General features: G+C 45.9%; 1 protein-coding gene across 3 annotated transcripts in view; it reads right to left on the reverse strand.

The window, feature by feature from the left end:
- Positions 1 to 18,537, reverse strand: part of HIPK2 (homeodomain interacting protein kinase 2) — a 140,316-nt gene that overhangs the window by 12,788 nt on the left and 108,991 nt on the right. For 2 of the 3 annotated variants that reach the window (XM_030478699.1, XM_030478698.1), the window contains exons 10-14: positions 14,781 to 14,923; positions 14,286 to 14,465; positions 11,455 to 11,736; positions 1,286 to 1,533; positions 123 to 283 (exon numbers count right to left, since the gene is read on the reverse strand). In XM_030478699.1, coding sequence (XP_030334559.1) covers positions 123 to 283; positions 1,286 to 1,533; positions 11,455 to 11,736; positions 14,286 to 14,465; positions 14,781 to 14,923 — 1,014 coding nt within the window. Of the gene's footprint in view, positions 1 to 122; positions 284 to 1,224; positions 1,534 to 11,454; positions 11,737 to 14,285; positions 14,466 to 14,780; positions 14,924 to 18,537 lie in introns of those variants that run through there. The other variant, XM_030478701.1, reaches the window with a different exon arrangement.

The raw sequence follows: 18,537 nt of genomic DNA on the forward strand, positions 1-18,537 counted from the left end.
TGAAACAAGTCAATCAAGATGGGGCCCAACTATCATTAGATTGGAACGGGACAGCCCATGCTGGAGGAGCGGTAGGTAACAGCTGGATGATGCACCACCAAAATCGGTCTCGGGTGACTTACCTGACTTAGATTAAGAGGCTGCTGCTGCTGGAAATGTGCTCCTGGTCGCTGCTGCCTATAGGCAACGGCTCCAGACGAGCTCCCTGAAGAGTGACCGCTGGTGGAGGTCACGGTGCTGGAGGACTTGGACTTGTAGGAGGATGAGTGGTGACTGGTGGTGACTGTGCCAGGAAAGGAAACACATTTGTAGCTTACATCACATTCTGTAATTGCTCACCCTACCTTTTTCCTCACTGAATCTCTCCTCCAGAGTGGCTTTTGGGAGGAGACATACAACAGAAGCAGGATAAGAAAACGGTTTCTCTCAATTAACAGAATACCTCAGCAGTGGTTCATATACATGGCCAGCCTGTTATCCTAGAGGCAGACAAGCAGACCCGATACCTGTACCCAAACCGGGCCTGGAGAAGGCTTTACAGATCCTGCAGAAGTGCGAGAAACTTTTCTGCCAGCAGAACTGTACAATGCAGGTACAAATCCCAAGGAGAGCCAGGAAAGCACAAAAAAGCCCTGGCTTGGCTGACCTCATGGTCAGTAGGAAGGGAGGGAGAAGGAGCTAGTGGGGAGCTCACCCTCTGAGCCTTTGTGTTCACCAGCAGTGTGTCAAAAGAAAGGACTGCCAAGTAGCTCAAAGCCAATTGCTTCAGGCCAGACTTCCACCATAAGCCCCTTTTCAACACTTCGTACTATCTAGCATTGCAGAGGCTCAGGAGGAGCAAACCTCATCGGTCCATAATGAAGATCCTGAGAAATGTTCTTCCCAGAAACGTCAACAAGTTTGGATGAAAATGAACATGTGCTTTCAACCTCTTACCCGTTTTAAAGTAAACCTATGGAAAGGCAAGGCAGCAAAGGTTCACACTTGCATTTGGGAGCCTTTCATGTCAAATGTTGAGCTAAAGGCTGCATTCTGTTCTTGGGTATCTACAGAAGTAACTGGGACTGACACTTGCCCCCGTGACTCCTGAGTGTACCAGGGCATATAAATAATGCTATATGGCTCCCAAGAACAGATGTGTCACTTGAGAGAAGGGCAGGAGCACGGTTTCTTTGGAAAACAAAACAAACAAACAAACAAACAAAATGAAACCGAACAATGAGATTCTTCCAAGATAAATCATTTATTTCTTACTAATTGTCTTGACGGAAGAGGTGCAATTTACCTGGTGCCAGGCTATCGCACTCTACCAACACCTCACTGGCCTGGGTTTTCAGTGGTGGCACGATGATCGTTCGGGGGTTCCCACTGCAGTGAGTCTCTGGAACCCCTTTGGTGTCGTAGGTGTTCCCGTTATTCTGCCCTGCGCGATGCTGCACGGCGTAAGGGCTGTTGTTGCTGGAGGAATCGGAGTAGGGGGAGTCATGCACGGTGACACAGCTGATGACATTCTTCCTTTGCTTGGACAAGGTGCTGGAACACAAGCACACAAGTGGGAAGAGTGAATGGGCAACCATTGACTCGGAAGCCACCAGAAGACTCTGCCTGTGGCAGACTAGTTCCATAAAGGCACAGCACACCCTTCTGTCCTCTGCCAGAGACAGGGTGCTTAAGCCAAATCCCAGATTTCAAAACTCACTCGTTGCTATTCCAGGAAAGCCTTTGTGGAGGTCAAGGAGTGAGTAAGACATTGTGCATAGATCTTATATTCACGTTGCTTAGAATAGCACTGAACCAGACTGCCAGATATATTTTCAGACTGCTTTTTATATACATGTGCAGTAGAAGCCCAGCAGTTATACTATGCTTTGTTGCAAGTCTCGTCACCCACACAAAAACGTGGTGGTTTCTCCCAGCCTTCCAGCAATGATTTAATAATAGATGCTACGACTTTTCATGCTTAAATCCCATGAATTTACAAAATGCACTCCATTCTATTTACCAATATGGTACAATGGGCACACGTTCACAATAAGCGTGTGAAGCTGAGGAACGAAAGACGAAAAAATGAGCAAAGTATGTAATGCTTTTGGCTTTCTTTTCTTTCTCTGAATAGGCACTGGGTCTCCTGACTCTGGTGTGGATTATCAAGGTCCTGCTGCAGCTAATCTATCTATGACATCAAAAAGGTGATTAAAAAGGAACATCAACACTTCTAAGATTAGCACTAGAAGTTCATTAGACTAGACTGCATGAGTACGATTGGGATTTGCTCTGCTATTGTGTCTAATTATTCCTGATGGTTTCTCCTTCCTGTTATGAGCTTGTTTAGGGAGAAAAAGAGAGAGCGAGAAAAAGGAGGGAGGAAGGGGGATGGTGAAGATTTGCTTAAATGGCTCACATCCTTGACAGTGCACAGACCTTGACTACAGAAAATAGCTGCTATGTTTCACTGATTGCATTATGTTGTTATGGCAACTGAAGTTTTTAAAATGATGAAAAGAAATGGATAGCACATAAAAAGCTAAGTAATTAGGCTTAATGGTGGAAACAGTCCCAACAGGAACAGGAATGCTACGAAGAAAAAGGAATCCATCTCTTAACTTCTTGAGTGTGCACCTTAAAAAGAGAGAGATCCTTTTCCCATGGAGGGTCCTCTCTATTCTCTCACTCTGGCCGGTCCAGTCAAGGGAATGGCTGATTAATCCAGTCTTACTCCGTGAGGGAGCAGTTTGTTCCCTCATCTCAGCATTGCTTCTTACCCAGGGAAAGGCAGAGAAGATACTGAGAACGGTTTTCCTTCCAAGGACGTTGTTTGCCTTACTTCTCACAGTGCTGAAGCAGCACTGGTGGGTTCCCTTCAATTTGTCCATCCCAAAGTCTCTCCATCAGCATTCATAAACTGCAACTCACCACCTCACTCCCAAGACTTGTAATTGAAAAGCTATCATCTCCTCCATTAAAGAATGACTTGGGTGCTGCATTCACAAACAAGTTACCATCACACAGACTTTCCCTGGGCTATCATCACAAGATCCTGGTGTGCTCCGAAGAGGACACAAGAACATGTTGTTCTATGCACAGTGAAAAATACGTCTTGAGAGGCCCCTGCTATCCTAAAGCATTGACACTTGAAAAGGGGCAGATGATAGACAAGAAGGGGAAGTTATTCTATAGCAGTCTGGAATGTGAAAGCAACCGTTGCCAGGACAGTGATCTTTTCTATGGAGAAGGTGTACGACAGCAAACCCTCATATTCTGGCTTTCCACTAGGAGCTGGAGAGCACTGGATTAGAAATGGAAAGATGGACACCTACTATGTGTGAAGAAAGATATAGCAGTTTGGATATGGTGCTACAAAAGAAGAATATTAAGCCAATAAAAATGACAAATATTGCATCAATATTCCTCTCTCCTTCAGTAGAAATGCCTGTAATCACATATTTATGAGTATCCACTCTGCTTGCCCTTTGCAGCTACCCTTGGCTGCCAGTTGGGAAGAGATATATATTCTCTACCTCTGACAGTTATTACACTTTATAAAGAAAAATCAAGTCACTAAAGAGTTTTCTGACAACTGATAAGGTCTAGCTATTCTTTTACAGTCCCTTCCTTACATAAGTGGCTGAGCTGCTGAACTGGAAACATTTCTTCTTGGCTGACACTTGCCATAGGAAGGCTGAGCTGTAGAACTGGAAGGGTATTTTTTGGTGTAATCTGTGCTTTTTGTTGTTTTAGAATAGGCATATTTTTCACCAATTTGATTGAGGGCTTGTCAAAGCAGGGGCCATCAGGAGCCTTCTCCTTCAAAGTGTTATAGCTGGTTACAACAAGAAAATCAAGTAGATCTGTTTGGGTAAACAACCAAAAGTGATCCCAAACCCCAAACCTTTCTAGAGAAAGAGACTGCAGCAGGATACTGAATTCATTTCATGGATGGGAAACTGAAAAGGACCAGAGCTGTGGTCCTGCCAGGCCTTAAGCAAGTGCTCAGCACTACTGCTTTATGTCATCCACCAAAGTCAGCTGGACTATTCCAGTAACAGAGCTAAGGCACATGGTTAAATGTTTGCAGGATTAGGGACCAAGTGATTAGCCTCTCAATTCAGCATGCTGCCTCATTTCAAGCGCATGAGAAGCCCCATTGAAAGCAGCTGGATTTTTGTCTTTAGGAAAGGTAACAACTGCGGCTGATGTTAAGAGCACGCAGACAAATCAGTTGGGACTATTCACACACACCCAGAGCTTGGCACCTGCTGTACCATAGCCTGCCCTGGAGATTAAGGGTGGGAATTTCGAAAGCATCAAAGGTCCAAGTCATGCTGCAAATCAGTTGGTTCACTGGCTTGAAGATACATGTTAAGCTGAAAAGGAGGCTTTTGAAAATACAACCTAGAAGAGCCAGCACTCCCCTTTCTCAAAGCCTTCTTGCTAGCCAGCAACTGTCCTCCTTCCAGCTCCCTCTGAGGACTCAGCTGCTCTCCCCACCTGTTACCTGTGTGAGGAGTTACCTGTGTGAGGTCCCCGCGGATGTATCACCTTCCCTGCTCACAAACTATCAGGTCTGAGAGCTTTTACCTGTTGACGCAGCACTTGCCTACTCAGCAAGCTTACTGTATTCCTGTAACTCAGCTGCAGCTTTTGGGGTTGTTTGTGCTTACATGGAAAAATACTATTAAAGTCTTGCCCCCTTCCTATTAAGCTCACTCCAAGCCTGGTAACTGCTTTCCCTCCTGCAAGCACAGAAGCAGCAGCATACGTGATTTAGTAGTGTTGAAAGTCGCCATGTGATCCTGGTCAGCTTGCATGCCCTGCCTGCATTATGTGGGTAGGTGTATTTTAATTCTCTAGAGGAGGGAGGGGGGAGATTACTGAAGTGGCATCAAATCCATGTACACAGACTGACAAGCAGTAAAAGCCTTCCTGAAAAGCCGGGAAGGCTTTTTAACTCTTACTGGCTGGACCTGCATCCTCCCTGTCAGAACAGCAGCTGGAGAAACATGCATTGCTTTGTAAGTTTATTATTAGTTTATGAGTGGTAGCCCATTCCCACCTGGTCCTGAAGAGCTTGTTCTCAAACTTGGACACAAAACAATTCATGTCTGTTCATCATGCAGACAGGGAGCATGACCATGCCTTTGAACATGCAGAAGCAGGTCTTGGAGACAGCTCTCTAACATATGCCACCCTCATGAGGGCACAGCAGAGGTGGATGGGGGTCCCTATTCCCCACAGCAAGGAAAGACCTCAAGGAAAAGTCTTATAGAGGAAAGAGAAGTTGTTTGTGCACAGGCAATGGGCAAGAAACTAAGGTGGTCACCTGAGAGAGTGTTAATGGAATGTTCAGAATGAAAATTGAGAGGAAATTAAGGAAAAGAAGATGCTCAATTAGGTGTTAAAACAATGTCGAAACCACGTAAATAGCCAAGGACAAGGGCAGGAACAGCAGCTGTTGTAACAATGCAACCTGAGATGATTTCTACCTGCTGAAGGCCCAGCCCAAAAGCTTGATATGTGACAGCATTGCATGAAGAGAATCTTTTTTCCCCGATTATCCCAAGTTACACTCAGAATCCCAGAAAAATGAGATGGTGTCTAGTGGGGCAATTCTTCAGCATGTGGTTCACCCGAAGTAATACAAACCTTTCACTGTGGCTGACACTACAGCAACAGAGGCTTTAGCTCTCAAGGTCTGGGCCTTCTAGTCTAGAGGAAGAAAGCAGCCATTGCACAACTGTGCCTTTGAACTGGTGCACATACACACCATGGCAGGTTAGCTTTACATCACATCACAAAAATTCTGTTCCAGGCATCTGGAAACTTCAGAACATGCAACCTTTTCAGTTTGCTGCTTCAGAATAATCCACCTATTCTAGGAAAGTGTAGCGTCAGCCAACAAAAACTCATACTACAACTGCAGTCACTCTCTTCATGTTGAAATCTTATGCCATGCATAGCTCAGCGTTGAGAACATGCCCCTCTCTCTTCAGCTCAACCTCCATCCCAACCTGTTAATCTGCTCTCACCTTCTTTGTGAATTTGTGATGGCAAGAAATAATTATCAAGTACTACACTGAGGCCACTTTATTAGGTCATACAGCATGTGCTGTAGCTATTTAAGTCATATATACTGAATTGCTTAGCAGGTTGTAAAGGTCCTGCTGCTGAAGGTTTGCTGAGAGGGCTACTGCCTATCTCTGTTATTTTAAGTATTAGCTGCATGTCGGTGTGCCTTCTGGAAATGGAAGGCAGCAATCTTTTCACCAAATGGCTGTGGTTAGTCAACATACTGCTATGCAAAGTCAGTGCATTACTATGCACAGCATAACATAGCCACAACAGGCTAAATGTCAAAAGAGAATCACAAATGGTATTTTGACCCTCACACTTGAACACCAGCAACTTGGCAAAAACACCTGGTTTGTGCTTGTCAGCAATTCCTGCGCATAAGGGGAATTAAAGTCCTCTGAAGCAGGCTCCACCACCATTGCACTATGACATGAATAAGGTGACAGTTTACACCAGCTTAAACTCCGTTATAAAGGTGAGACTCACACAGAGACTCATATACTGTATAGTTTAATATACAATATACACTGTATAGTTTAATCTTAAGAGAAAAGGAAAAAACTCCAAACCCTGCAAGAATTTTGTGCCAGTGAAGATGGCCAATGAGATAGTTACTCAGTATGCTGACACAAGAGCTGCGGTCAGTCTTTCTTGCCGAGGAAGACAGTGATTACTGTAAGGATCCCATAGAAAATCAAGCTGGAGAGGTGTTATTTAAGATACCAGAGCAGGCAGTGGGGAAGTGAGGAGCTCTTCTGCTCTTTGGAGTGGAAGCATCTGCAAAATCACCCACCTCAAGGCTATCATTGTACTGCTTCAAGAACTTCAAGAATTCATGACTTCAAGAAAGTCATGTTCTCCTTGGCTGCTGCACTCATTGCTTGGATGGGAAGTCATCTAGGGATGTCACGACAGCCACCTCCACTGCCTTTCCTTCCACCCCTTCCTCCTGCCACACTCTGTGATGTGTCCCTTGGCAGGATGTGGAAATCCCCCTCACTGCACCACTGGCGCATCCCTGCTGCAGGACCATGTATGCTCTCCCTAGCTCCCAGCTAATTCCAGGGTGCACTTGTGCCTCTCTGCTCTGTGTTTGAGTTGCCACTTTATTTTTCTCCATTTCTAAGCTTCAGAAATATTTAATCAAGGGAGGATTTACATTTAAACCACTGCGCCATGTGAAGCTATACCGGGGAGTACTTAACCCTACTAATTGCTGAATATGTGCTCTGACTACTGCAGCTGCAGTTGCACTGTCGGTTAGTCTGTCTGTCTGCTTAACTTTCTCGCAAGAGCAAGTAAAGCAACTTAAAAGGAATAAATTTATATAAAAAATATCAAGTCTACTCTCTGTTGTTACTCTCTTCAGTCCTTTACTGGTAATGGTTAGACCTAAATTCTCCTTTCCAGAATAAATAACAGTCAGGGTATTATCTTACAGCACTGCAGTAAATGGTTCTTTGGCCTATAAAGTCTCTTTGTAAAGGATGCTGAATTGAGAGTCTAGAAATTCACTGGTGATAAATAAACAGGGTGAAAAAAAAATCATTCCTGTTCATATAATGCTTTTTATATGCCTTTTTTTTTCCTACTGTTCTACAGGACAAAATATCTTAAGCAAAACTTTGCAGGCATCAAAACCCAGGAAAAAACTATTTCATTCAGTAAAAATGTTCCCTTTTTATTTTGGGAATTTCATTTTTTCATATTATTTGCTTACATTTTGAAAGAAAAACCCCCAAACCCCTCTATTAAACCAGAAAAGAGCATCTTCCCGTTAATTATTTAATCTCCTAGCACTTTCTCCTCCTTTTATGGAAGTCAAAACTTTTTGCAGTTTCCCCAGATTTCAGTGTGTTTGGGATACTGCCAGAAAAATCTCAAAGCAGCCTGCAAAATGTACCCTTGGGTTTTGACAAACTGACTTTTTCAATTAGGAATTTGCCTCCTGAAAATCTCTGACCATTTCCCTGAGGACAGTCGCTGCTGGGCTGTACCTGAGCTCCCTCCTCAGTGATTTTGCCCCAGGCTGGAGCTGGGGCCCAGTAGATGGCCCCCTTTGACAAGGCTCCATCGATCACGTCCTCCAGAGCACACCTCGCGCCACCTCCCCAGCACCTTTACCAACAGGAGCCCAACATTTCAGATAACTACTGGTTTTAAGAAGAAAGAACGAGCAATGTGCTGGCCTGCCCACTTGGTTGGCTGGTATTTCATTAAGCATCCTACTTGAACAACTGAGCTCTTCATTAAGAAGAAGAAAATTCTGCCCATATCGCACCAAATTCTTGAGATTTTTCTTTTGCCAATAAAAAATCTGCATCCCCTGTACAACAAAGGCTCTCTCTGCTGCTCTGGTATTACAGAGAAGCTTTTCTGTTGGAGTAAATCCAAGCTGTAGGGCTCCTTTACTGCATCAGCAGTATCATATTTTATCAGCATTACCAGTCCTTCTTAAACTGAGTCTTATGAACTCTTACATCGTCGAAGGATCTACTACTTCTCACAACCACAGGTAGCTCTAATCTCTCTGTGCTGAGCAATCAATAAAATAAACATTTTTAGTCTCATGGGCCAAAGAGAAATTTCTAACCCCATAGGAAATAAAAGAAGGAAATTCAATGTAGCAAAATCAGGAGCTGATCGAATGTCGATGAAGTTAATACAGAGATACCACTGCTATCAATAAGATGGGATCAGGCAATTAACTTTGATCTATCAAGTGCCATATGACTTTGTAGTCTAATCTAGAAAAAGCTAATATTGTTCGGATGTGACTAATAGCACATTTCAAGTAGTTCCTTATTTTTCACCCCACACCACAGCTATTGCCCAATAGGGTAATATTTGCATAAACACGGGTGAGACAATGCATTCTTCACACAGTTTTGTTTTTGACTCAGATCCTGAACCTTTGGGCACTGATTACATTAAAGCACATGCTTCACTGTCACTCCCATTTTTCCTGGGGCAAAAAAAAAAAAAGGTGAGTGAGAAAACTTGGAGGTAATTTCCTAAATATGACGTGCTTTCAACGAGAAAGACCTCAACTTTGGCCGGGCAAAGTTCATTGGCATTAAATGCTGATAAAGCTTCCTTGACTGGAAGCTACACTCTTAGTCCAGCTGAGAATCTGGTCTTAGATCTGCCCAGGTCAAAAGGCACTGAGCAAGTTGATTTCACTCTTCCAGAGACTTTAACCAAAAATTCTCATTCTGGACATGCCGCTTTCCATCTGTATCTCTGCCTCTAATTCTCCACTTGCTCTGGTTACATCTGCACAGGCAATTTAACTCACTTTGGAATTTCAAAAGGTGCCCGACAACAGCCTGTGTCCATGCAAAATGTCTCTACATGGCTCAGAAATTAAATCTAGCTCTTAAGCTTTGGCCTTCAAGGAATGCTGGCACCCTGGCACTCTGTATAGATATGCCATATGGATACAAAAAGTAGCCAGGGATCTGATCCCAGGCAGGAACATGTCCTGAATATGCTTTAGTCATATCAAAACCAGTTCGTTTATGTAACTCTGGCTCCTGGGACTACTTTCCTAACCCCTTGGCAGACCTTGCCTGAGTATTTAAATATCCCAAACTCCCAACTTGATTTCCAGACACTTTCCAGAACTTTGTTCTGTCTGGCTCCTTGGAGAGGTGCCGAGTGAAGAAACTGGTCAGATGGCAGCAAAGCAGAGGAGACAAACATTAGCTGAAGTGACTGCGGGATTCGAGCTCTTCCCTCCACCCTGCCCTGAACCCAAGATGGTATCCAGACAGTAAGCATAAGTATTTGCATGTAATTTCCCAAAGCCTGGGATCAGCACCATAGGTAAACGTGCTTGCAAATAGCAACCGTGACCCTTGAGACACCTGCTCTCTTCATGCTGCCCCACCTCACCTTAGTTTTCAGCATCTCTTTCATCTTGCCCCTCCTTTCCTCTAAGAGCCCTGGAAGAGGCTCCTTATTTATAGTTCACCTGACTTCCATTCTGACCTTCGTTCAATTCGTTCTGGAAACATGCTTTCTTCTCACTACCAAACTAAGGAGTATGGTATGGTTTGCGGTTTTTTAAAGTGAAATATGTTATGCTATCTTGTGATCAATTCTCCACAATAAACACTGGATTCATGGCAAGCCTGAATTTGAGAGGCACAGAGCTCTTGCTGCCCAGTGGAGTCCACTGACAGGGAGAAGGGGAATGGGAACCAGTGGTGGCTATAAGGAGGCAGGTTAAAATTGCAGCCCTGAGTGCCTGAATCGTATCTTCTCTTTACAGATTTTTAGCTCCTTGAGGCCAAAAGAAATCTCACTTGTTCTGTGCACATTTGCAGTGCTCCATTTATCACTGCAGTGCAGAGATGCAGAGATACAGATAGATATTTGCAGTGATTAAAGGAGAATCTGCCATGGAGCACATCCTAAATAAATAAAAACAATTCTCTCTCAACAATACTGGAGGGATAAGGTTAAATAAAATTCCTAGCTCAGTTACCAACATAAAGATAATGTAATTATTCAGCTATTTGCAAGGCTACTTCTCCACAACTTACGAAGCAGAGTGATGTCTTGTGACTGGCATCAGATGGGTAACCTAGAGTGCCTGCATGTGATGAAAGGTGCTGAAAAAACAGTCCTGGAAAATTAAGTCCTCTCTCATCCACAGCAGATGATCAGCAGTGGCAGCAGTTCAGGGCTACACTGTTCACTTGGGTGAGTTAATTCTCTGAGTAGAAAACTCAGCCACCACAGTCTTTATAGCCTCATCTACACCTCTCTGCAGAGTCAGTCAAAACACAACCAGTTTCTGCCACTTTTTACAATAGCTGAAGGATGTTTTGGCAACAATCTTAACTGAGCAACCCTTTGACACAGCCACTAATTGTTTTTCAGGACCTTTTTAGGGTAAAGAGCACACATGGAAGGTATCATTTAATAGTATTTATAGATGCCTGGATCACTCAAAAAGAGAAAAGGCAGTTTTCAGCTACCTTCCTTCCAAGCCCTTCTTTTTGCCTTCCTTTTAAACAGCTTTCTAACTTAAAGATGCTAATCACCACAGGATCTTTAAAGTCTCCTTTCAACAGTCCTGTGAGGTAAGGAGAACTATTATTTCCTCTTAGAGAGGAGAGGCTATGGCACCGAGAGACTACTACACTTCCCAAGGTCACACAGCAAATGTACAACATGGTAGGGAACATCACCTAAGTCTGTGGAGTCCTCAGCTAGTATTTTAGCCCCTCCAACACACCTCCTCTTAAATGAAAGATGACCTGGGTGCTGAGACCCTACTGTAGCTCCAGGGACACTCTCCTGGCATGCTCCAGCACTTCTTTCCCTCTGACTCTCTCTCCCGCACACAGAGAAGAGCAGAGAGCTGCTGCTCACCTGGTGGGTGCGTGCTTCTGCTCCTCTTCTTCATCTGTGTCGCTGCTGATAGTGATGACACTCACAGCGGGGCTAGGGGTGTCGGGAATGATTATCGTCTGTCGCTGCCGCTCCCGCGTGGTGCTGGTGGCCACATCGCTCCAGCCGCACGTGACGGAGGTGCTGCAGGCAGGGCTGTTGTGCACCATGGCACAGCGGGGAGGCGTGTTCTCCTTCACTCGTTTCGAACGCTGAGGTGAGCTGATGGACTGAGAGGATGAAACTTCATAGGTGGATGCATTTCTGGAAATGGGAAAGGTTGCTAGTTAAAACTCAGTTTGCCGAAGTTGCCCATCGCCTGATTCCTGGTGTCTGATTCAGTGGCACTGATGTATGGAATCTAGGAAAACTGCAAAATTGTCATAGTCCTCTCAAAAGGACGGACTGCCTCACGTGACTTATTTATATAATTGGCTGAAAAGTAGTTCCTTGTAGTAAAAAATTCAATTTTGTTTTCCCTAGAAATTTCCAAATGAGAAATGCTGCCTCCCAGCAGTCTGCACTGGAGGTAGAGGTCAGTCACGCAGCACAGACATACAAAACACGGGCAGGCTGAGTATGCCTTTCCCTTTCTAATAGCCCCTTTCTCCTGTATCCTGCATGGATGCATCATGATCAGCTATTTTTTGGCCAGAAAAAATCTAATGGTAAAATTAGAATTTGCTGTGGAAAACAACAGCCATTTATCAGGAAAAATGCTTTTCTCAGTTGAAAATTTAATTTTCTGTTTAAGCATCTTTTCAATAAAGATTTCCTGCCCAATGCTTCATCCTCTAGGATAGTGGAGTCCCACGGATGGGTGCACGTAGATGGAAGGACATATACTCAAGTTTCATTTCACTCCCATGTGAGACAAGCAGATACAGCACATATAAATCAGAAAGAAAAGAACAATCTTTTTATTAAGCGAGAGAAAAACATTCTTAAGTCCTGGGGTTTTTTCCCAGCCTTCCTACTTCTGCTTCCCTGCCTGATAGTTGGAAAGGGCCCATTAGATCAGGGATCTGAACACAGAACCTGTCCACCAAACAGTGCCGCACAGGTCTGCAGATGGGATGTTTACCAAAGCACACTGACTAAAGCCCATTTCACTCATTTCCCACATTTTCTTTCTTTCTTGTATTTCCTTCTTCTGCTTATTGCAGAACATTCGCAGATTCAAAAATGAAAACGCCCCAAAGTTCTGGTTTTGTTCTACAGCGGGGCTGAGGCCTGGGCTGCATGTTCAGCTTGGCCTGAAAGCTAACAAAAGGAATAGGTGACATCCACCAAAAGGAAGTCACTCTGGATGTATCGCACTATCCCAACTTACACGGGGTCTTTTGCATAACAAATGGCTGCAAGCCATTTGTAGCATTTGCAGTGCTTTTTGAATACCAATGAGCAGCGTGGAGTTCCCTCCTCTCCAAAGGAGCATGCTCCTCCTTTGGCTACAAAAGCGTCACTATTAATGAAGCTGTAGAAACCCTTTGCTCTGAAAGTGTCCAATTCCTCCTGGATGCTGCCACCCTGCCCCTGGAGAAGGGAGAGGGGAAGCCCTGCACAGGCACACTGGTTGCAACAGGCACTTTCTTTTGCTGGCTTGCTGGGGATGTAGCTGCCTCTCTACACTGGGAATGGACTAAGACAGCTGGAGCCCACCCAAAGTAAATGCAACATTTGGGAGCAGATAAATGGGAAGGATTTAAATAGTGGCCTCTTAACTAGAGTCAAACTGGTTGTGAACTCAGACCTCCTCTGGCTCCAGTCCAGCCACCCAGTAAAACCACAAGCTCCTCTGTTTCTGCCAGTGCACAAGGGGTGACCCATTTCGGTTCCTCCTCTGCACTGTTTTGAGTTTATTAAACAAATGTGACAATTTCAGAGCCCAGAGGATATTCCCCAGAACAACTGCACACACATGTTAAACAGCTTTGTCCTCTGGCCAAGATAACAGTGCTGTGGAAGGCACTGCGATCATCCCACCGTTTTTGAGTTGTGCCACATAACACAGTATGAACCAAAACTCAGTTTTCTACAGACAGTTGGTAGATTTAGGTGTCTAAGGACTGCCTCCTTACAAAATGCTCCCTGATTTATGCTGCCATGGTTCTAAAAAGCCCAGTGCTGGTATCTGGAGCGTACTGTTGAACACAGGGGCCAACCACCTATGTTAGGAGCTAGAGAGCTGGGAGGTGGCCTAAAGCCACTCCAGTACTCCACTCTGCATGGCATTAAAGCTCGGAAGATAGGTCATCATCCCATTCCTTTCAAAAGGGCAGATCTCATGTGCACACACGAGCACATGTTCCTGAAGACAGACCCGGAGGTGCACCACTCTGCGGAAATGCAGACACTGAACCTCAGGAGTGCTTCTTTGAGATGACGTGCGAAGAATACATGTGGCAACTGGGCATTGTGCCATGCTGACCTGAGAATATAATTACTTTTTTAATTATGGTGACTGCAAGGCTTCGGGTAATCACAGCTGCATAAAGAGACATATGAACAGGTCCCGAGTCTCCCATCCTGCATCGCCTCCAGCCACTAACTCCTGCACAAAATGATGCTCACTGGGTATAAAATGTGCCTGACTACCTCTCACCCCTTCCTTTCTCCTGACCTGGGTATGGAAGAAGTGAAGCAGCAGAGAGCCCAAAGTCACAAGAAGTGCTGTCTAATCACTCATGGGCCATGGAACAAACTATTCTGCCCCACAGGTATCAGCGAACATCCCCCTCGTCATCACTCCTGCACTGCAGGGCTGCATTCAGAACCACCTAGGTACGGTGTCTGGGAGCCGTGGCACTCACCGGGGTGCCGACTGGTGCTGCTTGCTCTTCCTGGCGGAGGTGGCGGCAGCAGGCGGCTGGCGCATGACGTGTGCGACACCCACGTTGACGGGCTGCGCCGCGGGGAGAGTGACGTGGCTGGCTAACAACGCGGGCTGCTGCATGATGGGGTTGTAGTGGCTGCCATGAGCGTGGCTGTTCCTGCAAGGTGGGGACACAGGCACATGTTTGACATGCCTCTCACAGGCTCCCACTGCCTTCACTGAGGCTCCCACCTCCAGGGGCCTGCTGGGCTTTCAGTCCCCCCCGGATGGAGCATTTCCCCCAGAGAAGTGACTGAATGGAGTGGCATGGGCACAGCACTCCAAGAATGGGCAACAGAGAAGCTGCTCATAGCTCTTAGACAGGTGGGTCATCCTTCTTCCCACTGGCTCTGCAGCCTCACAAGACCCCATCCCTCCCACCTCCTCCAGCACCAGTGGTACTTCAGAGAGCCTCCATGCGCCTCCAGTTTACCTCCAGTCTGCCAGTGGTTGGGTGCCCGCCATGGACTCTGGGATGACGGTGGCGTGCTGGACAGAAGTGTGGGTGGCCACCCCAGTCAGCTGCTGCCAGGCCGGAGGGAGCAGGATCTGCTGAGTGCCACTGGGCCACGCTTGCTGTCGGACAGAGGGAAAACAATTTCTTAACAAGAGGCATCATACACCAAGTGTGAGTGGTGGTCCATACTCAGCTGGGGTTCCTACTAACAATCATGGTCATACTACCTAGCTCTTGCCACTTTTCAGTCATAGATGACAAATACTGCTAGGAAGCCACTGTAAAAGCAGTAAAATTTATCAATATAGAGAGCTTAAAGGAGGGGGAAAAAAATATCCTCGCCATGCAAAGCACCAGCTGTGTTTTAAACTAGCAATGGGAGGGATCGAATCTAGTTGGCATTTCAACCCAAACTCAAACTCTTTAGCACCTTTTACTTTTGACTCTCCAGATCAGCTGGGCACTATGGTCCCATTGTTATTTCCCCCCCTCCTACAGCCAATTTCCCTTCCCACCCCAACGAGACCTAAAAGAACTTACAGGATCTAGTGAGAATCAACTTTTCAAGGATCGGAAAAGACAACAGGGGTCTGGTGGCCCCCTCACAGGGATGGAAATCTCTGCGCTGTGAGTTGAGCCATCACTCTGCTATGCAACCATCCCTCCAGCTGTGCTGCCACAGGCATGACTCAGGTTGTCCTGCTCTGGTGACTCCACACATGAGTCAGGTGATTGGTTTTTTGACTTAAGAAACTTTCTTTCCCATGTGCTGCCTGAAGGCGGCTGCGACAGTTTCCAACTGACTGGGGTGGGGAATGCAGGGCCTGCCTTAGTCCCAGCCAGCACTACTATATTGGACCCCTATTGTGTTATCTCACAGCTCTAAGGAGGCTAAATTTTAGAAGGGAGGCTTCTTCCAGGCATACATTTGTCCCCATCTCTGTCCTCACAAGAATCCTGTTACCTGTCCCCATGATTCCCTCCTATTCCCCAGCAAAAAAAAAGAACAAACAACAAAAGCACCACACCCCTCCAAAAAACTCCAGCTTTTCCCAGTTTAGCTCCAAAGTTTGACTATCTTCTAATTTTCTATATTGCTAAGGTAGATGAAAAGACTGCTCAGTGAAACCTCCCAGCAACATCTGCAATCTGCAAAGGATGGACCATCACAGGGCTCTTGAGAGCTGTTCATCTAAGTACCCATAACCACGGACTGGTGCTGCTTGGAGCAGATAGGAAGAGGAGGCAAAGACACAAAAAGATCAGGGAGGAAAAAAGCTTTTTTCTCCCTTTTCTTTTTTCCCCAGCTTTGATTTAAAAGAGGAGACTGAACTACTGTTGCAGTCAGTCCCAGGGGACTACCTGGATTTACTTGCAGAGAAAACTGCTTCCTCCCTTTTCAGGAAAGAGAACTGAACAAATCTAAGCTCCCTTCACAACTGCAGTGTATGAATTCAGATGCAGCGTCAGGGTCCAGGCACAAATTCCTCACTTATTAGGTAAGGACCACTGAATCATTTAATCTGCAGATAAGACTTGTCTAGGCTGATCCACTAGCACAGTGTGCTGTGCTTACACACAGGGGGCTTGTGCCAGCAGCTGCAGCCTGTTCTCAGTTATTGCATTACTGTGAAATCATGCTGCTCCTGCACTGGGCCCTGCACTCGAGAGGTGGCGGGTTCCCCAGTGTGATGGAGTTTGTGCTTCCTACGTAGAGCCAGAACAACTAATGGAGTAAGCGCGTTTGCTCTGAAAGCCGGTGGCAGGACGTCCATGGGAAGAAGTGTTGTTGGGAAGGAGTTAAAAGAAGGGAAAATCAGGAATTCAGGGCATTATTCAAGGACAGGGGACAGTTCTGGGTCACGTCATGGAAGCCTGACAGAAAACTGTACAGCTTTGTCTCTTTTGAGATCTGAAGCTCCTGAGAGCTATTAGTAGAGACAGGATCAGCCTCCTTTCACTGGTCTCTGCATATGGGATGTGGACCACACTTGCTTGAGAGCGTGAAAACAGGCCCAGAAAAGCTACAAATTAACTTTTTTTACAAAAAGCTACTTTAGCCACCGGCTCTGTATCTTGAAGGCTGCTTGCTCTGTCTAGCTCCATGCTACAGGCTGCAGACATGCAGAGATGATGCTCAAAATCCATACCTGCCTCTGCTTGTGGTCCCTCCAGCTTCTGGAGCTCCTTCCCCGGTCCCTTCTCTAGGACTGCTAGTCTTGCACAAAATGCACAGGGAGAGCTGGATGCTGGCTGTGCTGGGATACAGTAAGGCTTTGCCAGCCACAGCCATCCCAATGCGGGCAATCACAGTGAACTGTGCTGAGTGCTGGGCAGGGGAAAAAGCCTGATGGCACTAAAACAATGCTGGGAGCACAAGAAGCAGCATCATGGCTGATCAAGGGGACAAATAAGTTGGGTGGAAAAATAGAAGTGGGCTCTGGAGGCGCTACTCTCTCTGCTGGGGACAGTCCCTCTAGTAGCTGGAGCAGTCACACGGTCCGATCTGAAGAGCATTAGATAAGCGGCTGTGCATGAGAGGAATAGCTCTCTGGTGGGAGAGAGACACACAGCCGCTCAGAGATCAGATGTGACTACAATGCATTACAAAGAAGCTGTGTTTTTCCATTCAGGAAACTGGAATTGGGTACAGATTTGTTTATCAGACCAGCTGCTCAGCCCGTACTGAGCGAGGCCCACGGACACCAGATGCCACCGGCATCAATCAGAGCGCCTTGCCGTCAGAGCAGCAGCTAGCATTTCTCATTGCATGAGACACGCAGATATATCAACAGGCAGACTGCTTCTCTTCTATTAAATAAATAAAAATCCATGCAACTGAGGAGTGTTTCTCAAAACCAGCTTCAATTCCCTTGTGGAAGTGACAGTGAATAAACCAGCAGAAATTACAAGAGGGGCAGCCCATGAAATGGGAATTCACATAGCAGGGGCAGCATGGAATCTGGTAGCAAAGCTCCTCCTGAACAAACCCACCACACAGATTGTATGGTGACCCCAACAAGAACACCTCAAGAAGAAAGAGGGAGCCAGAGGTCCTGAGATCTTTCAGGATTCTGCTACCTTTGGGATGTTTCAGACCTGACTCTTACCCCTTCTAGCCCCATGTAGCAGCATACCTGAGGAGGTCTGGCAGAATGGCAGGGCATGCAAAGCCCTGTCACCTCCTTCACCCACTGACTTCTTGCACAAGTAATAGGTGCTTACAACTGTGCCTGCACAGATGGCTTCTTGCTTTGCCATTGTTTTTGTTCCCCCTGTCCCTACAACTCTCCTTTCCTGCCAAGCAAGAGAGCCCACGTAGGTTGTTACAACAGGCTGCAACAGAGATAGGTTTGATGTTTCAGACAGCCCTCTAACAAAGACTGCTATTGGGAAGGGGTAGGACACATTAGCTAATGGAAATCATTCAGACTGCAAGTTGTGTTTGGATCCATCTTCACCAGATAAGCGCAACAGGCAGCTGCCAAAGATAGATCATTGCACTGATAGTCTTACCCCAGCAATGCCACACACTGGCATAAACCTTGAAGTCTGCTGGTAGCTGACTGCCCATGAACACACTGGCATTAATGAAGGCATGGCAGATAACCAATCCTGAGTCAGATGCATGAGTTTTGACTTGTAGGTCACCTTTTCCAGGCTGCACAACTTAATACTAAGTAGGGGCAAATTCACTGAAGCCAGCACAAGGAGGAATGGGAATGAGCTGCTC

This window comes from Strigops habroptila, chromosome 3 (genome assembly GCF_004027225.2).
Source record: "Strigops habroptila isolate Jane chromosome 3, bStrHab1.2.pri, whole genome shotgun sequence".
Classification (NCBI taxonomy): domain Eukaryota; kingdom Metazoa; phylum Chordata; class Aves; order Psittaciformes; family Psittacidae; genus Strigops; species Strigops habroptila.